General features: G+C 39.7%; 1 protein-coding gene across 3 annotated transcripts in view; it reads left to right on the top strand.

Moving 5' to 3' along the window:
• The first annotated feature begins 4,879 nt into the window (after positions 1-4,879).
• The window catches only part of lrp4 (low density lipoprotein receptor-related protein 4), a 51,354-nt gene continuing 45,491 nt past the window's right edge, over positions 4,880-10,742 (top strand). For all 3 annotated transcript variants that reach the window (XM_088370135.1, XM_088370134.1, XM_088370136.1), the window contains exon 1: positions 4,880-5,170. In XM_088370135.1, the coding sequence (XP_088226261.1) occupies positions 5,110-5,170 (61 nt within the window). In that variant the 5' untranslated portion in view covers positions 4,880-5,109. The remainder of the gene's footprint in view (positions 5,171-10,742) is intronic.

The following is a 10,742-nucleotide window of genomic DNA, read 5'->3' as shown; positions in this document are numbered from 1 at the left end:
CCCACAAAAATTTCTGTCTGTCTGACTTTTTATATGCGTACTTTTATGAGGTGGCAGTTGAGCTTTAGTTGAAAACCCAGATGATGTGTCACGCCGATGTTGCGGTTTCAATAATGGCACGTTACGAAGGCCGATGGCGCCAGATCCCTCTCCTTTTGACACGTATAATTGTTCGGTCAGAAGACTTCTGTACGTATGAAACCAAACAATTCCGTCTGAGGTTTAAGATTGAAATTGAGATGACATTTCTCGAAAACTTTTCACCGTTCAGTTGTAATATTCAGCACAGATAATATGGAATTCATTTAAATAAGTGTCTGTGACAGCATGTTATCCAACTTTGTTTATGCAATAACCGTTCTTTGATTTTCTCAAAACAGTCGCTGATTGTTCACGCAAGACAATATTTTGCATCAATTTGCAAGAGAGCATAAATTCTGGGTTGAATTAGGAACGTTGGATAGTGCCATGGGAGGAGATTGACGTTTCTCTTCAGAGTCTTTTGTAAAGTCCTCAATCATAATTAGGAAGAAAATAACATTTTGCACAAATAAATAAATATACTGTTAGGTCAAATCGGCATGTTGAGCTGATGGACTGAAGAAATGGACCTAGAGACATTTCAGATTCAAAAGTAGCCAAACAGCTGCGAGAAGGAACAACATACCTTGATAAAACCCAAGCACAGGGAGAAGATGCACACTCAGACCTAAGTTCGGAATATCGGCTCGCCATCCCAACCCTAAACTCCTTGCGGTGAGGCAGCTGCGCTACCACGCGCACCACCGTGATTTATTTGCTAACCTAAATTAAATGTCAGTGGAAAATCTTGATCGCTTGATCTGCACTGTGGAAAGCATTTCATATATTTATTTTTATTCATAAATTTTGCTCTGAGGTGTCAAAACGGTGTCAAAGTATGAATGATAGTGTTTCTTCTCTTCTAAAATGTATGTGGACTAACAATGCTGCTTACTCGCCATAGCGTGAAGTAAAGCCACCGGTGGCCATCTTGTGTGGCCACAGCGCGATTTCTCCGTGGTGTTTTTCTATTTTGACTCTTGTCTATTGAATAGTTAACACTTCCCCTTTGGTAAACACATCAGTGTAAATAAAATACCAATCAACCTTGACTGAAATCATAATTAGAAATGTGATTTTGTAATGTTTTTCCATCTATACCGCACCGACTCAGATTTAGGTCAAAGGTCCTTTTGACAAACAGGTGCTGTTTGTCACTCAACAGGTACACACACACATAGCCACAACCACAGGTGAATTTTTTTTCTTTTTTGACAATGAAAAAAAATGTAAACAGCCCTGCCTTATAGCCAGATGGCCAACATAAAAGAGAGTTTGCAGGATTTTGAGAGTACTTTGGGTTTGCTTGGTAGTCTATTGACACAGCTGCAGGCCCGAACTTGGGCCTATATTACTCGGCGAAAAAAAGATTCCATAGAAACATGCAAACATCACAAATCTGTTATTATGAAGGTTAAAAGAAAATCCGAGCACACAAAAACATTCAGAGGACAAAAAATATTATAGAGGGAATGCAAAGCTTTTGTCAGAGAAAATCGAGATTTTGTGTACACAAATCTGCCTGCATATTATACTGTACAATGTATGATGATAGTAGGACTTTGGAGCCTTTTTTTGTTTAAAATATACTGCCACACTTCAGTAATTATAGGCAACGTGCAGCTGCTTCTAGTGCAAAAGTAAATGTTAGTCCATGTTTTATTATTACTGTGAAGAACACAGTCACACATAGGTCACACAATTACAATATTTTTTTTACCATCATTAAATGTAAGTTTGAAAGGCTCAAACAAAATGTAAAATCCCAAATAAAATATCAAATCAATCCATTGACTGAGTTTGTTTTGAATAACGACAACCATGAAGCACGTCGACACTGATGTGTTGCTTGTACAAAGCAATATTTTAACGGGGAACATTTATTGACAGTGTTACCGCTGCAGGGTGAAACAGTCCAAACTGAATACCAGCTTTGTGCATTTATTGCATGAAAGTCACACTGTTGTGTTGATTTGGAGCATCCAATGTCTTCCACGTGAAATGGCATTTTTGGTATGACACCACTCTTATGAGAAGATGAACTGTGAACTTTGATGCAGAGTGTGAACCAGCAGACATGCCACAGTGGATGCGAACCTCGGTGGCGTTAAATCACTAAACATGTTGAAGCAGCTTTTTTGTTTTTGTTGCCTCCATATTTGGAGCTATTACATGTGCTGCTGTTCCATCGGAGTTAAATCTGTCAATCAGAACTCCACATTCTGTTCATACGAAAGCTTGTCTCCTTTTAGTTTGTCTTTCAGCTGCCTTAAAAGACATCTTAACCGTGTTTTGCTCCACCTAGAGCTTCCAGGAATCCAGAAGTTCACCTCCCGCTAGGGACTCTTTGATAGCAACGGCGCCGAGGGCACAACACAATGAGCCGCACGAAAGATCCGATGGTCTCCTAATGAGGGTTTGAAGAAGTGATTCCAAGACAGCGGCTTGGACCTCTATAGATTTGCACTGTATGCTTTGCACGTGTTTACTTGCATGTGAAAGCATTCACGCTAAGTGCACCTGCGGGATCAAGTGTGTTTGCTTTTCTTCGCTGCTGAGTATGTACATTTGGATCTCAATCTCTTTTGTGCACCTCGGTACACTTAATATTGGATCACGCAAAGTGACTGATGTCAGCGGCTCCTTTATTTGTTGTACCTCATGATTTTATCAAAAAGCAACTACAGGCAAGAATGAAAAACAAATTGATTTAGAAGATGAAAGAGTCACAGCGTCATTAATTTTGTGGCACAAGAAATCCATCATACCAGGCATTCATTTACAGGATTTGATAACTTAGCTATCTATTTTTAAGATTGATTGTCGTAAATTGTTCATTCGTCCTGATTTATTCTTTGAAAGAACGGAGCCCTTTTGTATTTTTACGCACATGCAAATGTGTACATAATCCAAGGAAAGCACGAAGAGTGAAGCAAAGTAAAAGTCACATAGAAAAAGCCTTATACTTAAAGAACCCGCAGAGCAGGGCATCCAGTTCCAAACCAAGCGTGCACTGACGTTAACCTGAGGTTTGCTGAACACAGCTGCAAGCTGAAATTAGGAGTAATGAATAAAAGTGGTAACAGGATGTGGGACAGAAAAAGCAATGGGCTGAATGTCAAAGTGCAAGCTGAGGAACATCTGAGCTCATCACTGCAACAGTTACAGTGTCGAATCGTTTCACTTCTGCGTTATGTTACAGTCTTGAAAGTAAGCCTGAGCGCGAACCTGTCACCCCCTTTTAGTACCACTAGGGGGTGCCAAATTTGGTAACAGTATTGAATCGTACGTAAAACTTTTTTTTATTCATATAGTCTGTAAATGGCTTGAGTTGAAGAATAAAAATTAAGACACTCTTCAATGTGTTCACTTTAAACAGATGGATGGAAAATAATTGAATATTAATTTTTTTATGTAAATAATGTGTATTATTGGTTGGTAATGTCTTTTTCAGACAAGATCATGTGCATGCAAATTGTCTTTCTGTATGTTGGGCTGAAGTCTTTGCAACCATTCATAGAGAGACTCCATCTTGCTCACATGAATCATAGATTTTAATTAAACGTCTCTATTTCAGTGACATGAGGGAAGTTGAAAGAGGCCACAGCCGGCAGTCGCAGGTTGGCCACTCGGGATGTCAGACAGTTTAGTTGAAGTCATGATCCCGGATCAGATGTCCCATTCATTGAAACCAGCATAATCTGCAAGATGTTTACCGTACTTAAAAAAAGTACATTTAGTATTATTGTAAGTCACTATAACACACTTGAAACACTGAAGGTGACATTTGCAAATGAGTAAATATCATTTCAACCACCGGGATAGTCATTCTGGAGACACATTCTCAAACATTTGGGATGACAAAGACTTCTGTGGAGATCTCGCCAAAACGAAAGATAAGAGATTTTAGAAATGTCATTGATGAAAGCACTGCATTCTCCAGTATTGGAAGACGCTTTGCTGCCATGGCGACCTGTATTGAAGCACTCACAGCCACCACGAAATTCTCTTCAGGTTTATAAATGTGTGCACACACTTCTTTAGTTCACATTTGGAGTGTACAGTATTTGCCACATGTTATAATCATTCCCCAAATTTAAAGCTGGTTAAATTCTGAATCAGAAACCTGAACATCTTTCAACAAGGGTACTTTTTGAAAATTCACGTTAAATATACATACTAAATGTATTGTTTAAATAGACATATGTTAGGTTAGGCCTCTTAATAGATAGATAGATAGGTGTGTGTCTATCTAAAGAGGCCACTGGGGTGAAAGAATGTTTCACATACCATTCTTATTGTAACATGCATGTTGCATTAAGACTGGATAATGCCATTTGGGCACTTCCACTGAAGATGAGCTGTCCATTTGTATGCATTCTCTACATACACAGTTTACATATGTCTTAAATATTTGCAAACATAAAGACACGAATATCTTCGTCACCATTCACTAATATTTAGATCGCCTGCCACGGATGTCATTCTTATTTTGACTTTGGTATTTACAAAAAAAAAACCAAAACGGTTCACCCAAAGCACAGCAGAGAGAGGGGTCATTTCATTTTTTGGGTGATAATGAAGGGAAAATAAGGATATGTAAAAACAATGTATTTGGGAAATTCATTGCTAATAGAGCAGTAAGATTCATATTTTACTGCATCACTAACATTTGACGAGTCATTCCAAAATTTACGGCGAAAGACTCAACCACACTCTCCCCCCGGTTTACTTTGGTACAGTCCGAAGTGCCTTATGGTAACTCCAGCCGGAGCGAGCGGCGCATAACATGCTTGAGACTGTTGCCGAGCAAGTCATTGAAGTTAACTTTTAAATCTCCGTTTAGTTTCGTCCGTGCATCCAAGAGGCAGAGTGGCGTTTAAGCAAAAACGGGCGACATCAGTCATGCGAATAGACTAACGTGAAATGCCGGAGCGTCTTTTAGTGTCCCAAATTCGCTGATTTGAGTGAAGAGAGAAGAAGGCGCAAGGGGAAGCCCGGAGAAGAGCGATACAAGCGGGCTCCAAGATGCAGCCGGGTGCCGTGCTGTGGGTTGCACTGACAACTTTGCTGCTCAGCCTGAGTGCAGGTAAGAAAATGTTTGTGCTGCAAAATAAATGTGCACGCTCGCGGAGCTGAGGTCATTTTGGAGCCGCAGTGGTGGTCTCATGCTGGTGGTCTTCTTCAAAATACCAATATAGTCAAATAAAGAGCTGGCTCTCAACTTTAGACCAGTATATGTAGTAATTCATATTTTTTTCAATTCCCTTTCATTACTTATGGTCCCGTTTGACATTTATTCTGAATCTCTAGTAATAATGTACTCCACTAGTCTGAACAGTGAATTAAGATCTCTTTTATTGAGTTTGACCTTTTTCACTTCAGAGGTTTAAATGAAGGTTAAGCTTGCTACATCTGAAGCTTACGTGCTTGACGATGTACTTTGAGAATATAACCTTGCCGAAATCTTGGGTGACAATGGCTTGGGTGTATTTGACATATCATTGGCAAACAGAGTTTTTCCGATTTCTGATTGCAGATGAGCTAGTGTGTTTATGTATGATAGCCTGCTTCCTCCCCCCCCCCCCCCCCCCCCCCCCGCTTCCCCACCCTCAGCTGCCGTGAGTGATTTCCACCACCCCCTTCCAATGTTTTCTCTAACACCTTGTATTTACAACATGTCAGAACAGCCGCTGGAATGCATAGACCCTACGGAAGCTATTTCTAAGCTCTCACAACAGGCTGCGCGCATCACGCATTGACACACGGACGCTCAAACGCACCCACAGATGCCGTGCCCTCTGACATGACCTTAAAAATATAGCAGACAGGAAGGCGAAAATCACACCTGTAATTGGCTATTTGGACTTCAAATAGAGGCAGCGGTGATTGTTTCTGCTGCTAAATGTCACCGTATGACTCTCTTCAAAATGTCAAGCAGAGAGAGAAATGAATCCAAGACCCCCTGCTCGATCCACATCCTCCCTCTGTGTGTTTGTCATCACCTCTGACTTCATTATCAATGTTTCCCTGCCTCTGTAAGCTTTTTATCTCGTGCTTGTTTTAATCATGAGCGCACTTCTGTCACGAAACAATTATCTTAGCTGGCCCGCGTCTTGTTTTTGTCCATGCTACATAAATGTTAATTGATCAGACCACAGATTTTCCTTTGTCAAATCACACACAAAAAAATTGAATAAACAGACAACATGGCTCCAAGCAATTATTGTGTTTGAAAATACAGATAAGTGCAACTGTGCACGTGACATCTCTTCTCGGTCTTCTATAAAAGGATAACCATTATTGATTGACAAAGAGGAGCGGAGCGTTTGGTATTTTAAAGGCAAGATGGTCCCATCTGACTGGAAACAACAATGGAAAACTCATGTAATTGTTTGAGTGTGTGCGTGTCCGCAATCAGTGTGAGGTCAAGATGCCTTCCTTGATATGTCTGGTGGCCTTGCGGTAATTGGCCGAGTTTGACTAATGGTATGCTGGAGAGTGGAGGATACACTTTTAATAATGCACTCTGGGACGGGATGATCATTTCAACCTCTGTTTCTCACCGTCCACCTCCTTTTTTTTTTTTTTTTACTTATCAAGTGTTAATTGGACTCACGGGTTTACCTGAATGCCGCCATCCTTTATAGGCGACTTTGCGTTAAATTTACATCGACTACAATTGAAAGCATCGTATTTCTCAAATATAAACATATTGCTAACAATGCAGGCTTGGGTTGAATTGCTCAAGATATTTTTTTTTTGGGGGGGGAACAGAGAGAATGACAGACAAAGACAAACGCTTCAGTACCAATCTGACACCCAGGCAGCGTTCCAACATTTCTCTGCTTGGGTGGATTTTGTTTGTTTTTATCTGCCAAACAATGAAAAGATGAAGAAGAATACAAAGTCAATATGTGACTTGCAACAAATGTCGATTTCGATCCTTTCTGCAAATACATAGGCTGTTTGACAATGTTATTGTACGAAAATATATATCTTTTATATCTATAATTTTTAAATATTTTTATATACATATTATATAGATGTATACATATATTGATAATAATAATTATATATACATATATATTTATTTATTTTTCCTTTACTAGTAGCCTTTCAAAGAACTTGCAGATATAGCTTTACCTACCCAGTGAGCCTTCAATGTAGATTTAGGACTTGGTTTTGCAACAGCACCCCATTAGATGAAGTGCTCCCAACGTTGGTTGGTTGGCATTCATGTTGGCACTGTTGACGTCCACCCATAAAAGACAGACAGATTCATTGTTAGCCACAAGTTGATTTTGGTCCAGATTCCACTCTGAGAGCCATATTCTCTTTTGCAGGATATGGCCCTCACTGATGCCTATGAATCACTAGCTTTTTTTTTTTTTTTTTCCTGGCAGAAAATGCATAGTGTACATAAAACATTTAGCTTCCATTCCCTCGACTTTCTTCTCCATGCCTAACCTCTTCAGGGGCTCGTGTGGCTGGAGGTGCGTAAATTCTTCATTAGATTGCGGTATTGCAATTATGAAGACTTGGACTAATGCCGCCGAGCTAATAAACACTCGGCTAAATGAAGACTGCCAAATGTCGCCCTCGAGTAGTATATTCTAAATTGTGCTGCAGTTCTGAAATCACTGGCACAACACAAGCGAGCTTTTCATCTTCTCACAAAGTCACATTTAGCACTGTGTGATGCTCACTTTTTTTTTTTTTTCTTCAGGCCTCTTTGGTATTGCTGGTTAGGTTGGTGTCAGGCAGGCTTTTGCATTGACTGTGGCCCGTCAGAGTGAGCCACCTGATACCCCCACTGTGCTTTGTTTGGCCCAGCTAAAGAGATGCGATTGCACCTCCGAGGTAGCAATGGAAGTAACCTATGATTACTTGATTTCACCCCCTCTCAACACGCACACACACACACATTTCTCGTATGGATAAATGTCATGTTTCAAACACCCCCCCCCCTTCCCCGATCCACATTCCTGTGCTCATGTTCCTCCACCTTCCTATAAATCACAGCGCTCGCTCACGGTAGAAGGCCAACCTCCCTCGCAAGAGTCCTCCAGGCTCTCTTTTTGGGGCCGTGTCTGATTTCAGAACATGATGCCATAGCCCAGAGGCCAATTTCAATTATGTTCACGATGATGATGTATGGCACAGATGTCAGATTTAAGAGCACACGGGCAGAAATCAAAGTAAAGCCCCGGCTATGCACACTTTGGACAAGTACAAGTCGGTAGGCACCAAAGATTTACTTGATAAAAGACTGTTAAGGTCAAATGTGGGCATTTAATAAAAGGTATAAACTTACCTGTCAACAATTGGGATGCAAGTACGATTGATGATATATATATATATATATATATATATTTTTTGCATGGATTCAGAATCTGCCCTCGTTTGTAGCACGCCATGTTTTTATAATGCAAATAATAACATATTTAATCTAGTAATATATTTATTAGGGAGATTTGATTGTAATTTTTGTCGGACCACTCAACGTTTGAGGAGTCAGCAATACCGATACCAAGTACCGATACTATTGCTAATTTCGATACATAAAAAAAAAAGATCAAATTTTAATTTTCACTATAGCAATTTTGCATGAAGGTTTTCATGATCATAAAATATATATTTTATGGAAAAAATACAACAAAATTGATTTGAAAATTAAAAATGTTAAAATTAATTTTAATCAATCAATAATTGTTGGTACATTTTTTTACTATCCATTCTACGTTATTTTATATTCGATTTGACGGGCAGTTACGTAAATGGAGCCAATCACCTTTTCGTTTTGGTTTGGAAAGGGGCACATGTGGCGTATCGCCCCTGTAGTGCGTCGTGGAGTTCCTGGGGGTGGCAGATTATTACAGGCTGTAATAAACTCTGCTTTTCTGTCTCGGCAGGGGGGCTGCTGTAGAGGACAGAATGATAAGCGGTGCTGGAGACTCACTGTCTGAGCACAACCAGAGGAGGAAAGGAAAGGGGAGGGGGAGGGGACCAAAAGGCATTTTGAAGGACACACGCATGCACACATCCATAGTAACTTAATTCTCAAGCTTGGCTTTGCATTCTTTGACTTGGCAGTTGTGACTCACATATGAAACACTGACATGAAAAAAAGATTAAACGTTGGGCAGATCGCGGCGTTACAAGAATCTCGTCGTCCCCAGTGTACACTTCGCCATGCATTATAAAAAAGCCACTTATGCGGTATGCACATCATTGGTGAGAAATGTAGGACACTCTTCCAATGTCATTCTATCATTGTTGGCCGCTTTGGGTTGCCATATTTTCAACATGAACTGCACATTTGTGATGTGTATCATCAATCGTATTTATCATTTTCAATTCTCCACAGTCATGAACATTGTCAAACTTCAAAATAGACTTTGCTAACATGTTAAGTAGGACAAAATCCAAAGCTATGCCCCTCCTGTTATAAATGTTCACCAAATGTGTTTAAGGCTCGAAATAGCCGGCAAGAAGTGCGCAATGTTGTCACCCTGTTGTCCACTAGCCAGCTGTTTGAGCTTATTACTACACTGCCTTTGTAATGGATATATTTACATTTCCCTTAAGAACAAATGGGATCGTGACACGGTTAGGGCTTGTCACGCGGAGCCACACAAGGCTCGTTGCCTTGTTGGCTTTTGTCTTTTTATAGGATTTGCAGACAAAAAGAAAGTAAGCTGTATTCTTTTTAAAGAAACGATAAATGCTAGTACAGTTAAGCTTGGTCCTCCTACCTCGCCGTAGACAAAAATGGATTGGGTGAGAGTTGAGGGTATAAATAACCTGAGAGACAGACAGGCTTCGTCATTTGGTGGACATATCGGATATAGCTATGTCACCTATCGTATTGTATCGTATCATATCAGACCTGAAAAGAATAGAAGCAAAATTACAAAAACAGAACTTATAGCAAGAAGTGATAGGAAAGAAATGGCCCGATAATCGTCTTGGCGATATATATAAATGAGTGGAGATGAGATGAATAATCTTTTAATAGCATCAGGATGCCATTTTGTACTAATGCAGACATGCAGGTCCGTGAGTGGCGGATTTTTCATTTGCTAGATGGAATGGTAACTACAAGATCACATTATTCATCATTGCCAACCACTTAGCGAGACTAAAAGTAGTGGGATTGTTTTTAAGTGAGGCTCCAATGGGCTTTTAAAAGCAAAAGCACTTATTTCTTATTTGAAACAAAGAGCTCGGTTGTTTTTTCAGAACGAGACGAGATGGAATTTGACAACCAATCATTTAGCTCAATGTTAGAACAGCTGATTGGATTTATGTTTTTTTTTTTGTCATCCCGCTTACTGTATGAGCATGTGGTAGTGTCGCTTTTCGCTCCCGTACTTCCCCGAGACAACTGTAGGAAAGCACCTGCTTCGATATCTGATGTCCTTCGAGTTGTTGAAATGAGTAGAAGGCATACCGAGGCATATATGGAAGCAGAAATCCGCTCAATAAAACTGCTTATGCGGAAATCACAGTCAACATTTGAACGACCCTTTAAAAGCTGTCATCTTTTTAAATATTTGTTTTATTAATATGTTTATTTATTTTATTATTATTATTTATTATATTATTTTATATTATTTATGATGATGTGTATTTTAATTTGTATTTTTTAATTTATT

Source organism: Syngnathus floridae, chromosome 3 (assembly GCF_059516105.1).
Source record: "Syngnathus floridae isolate MCC-2025c chromosome 3, RoL_Sflo_1.0, whole genome shotgun sequence".
NCBI lineage: Eukaryota > Metazoa > Chordata > Actinopteri > Syngnathiformes > Syngnathidae > Syngnathus > Syngnathus floridae.
Note: the sequence above shows the minus strand (reverse complement) of the source record. Positions and strands in the feature narration are given on the sequence as shown.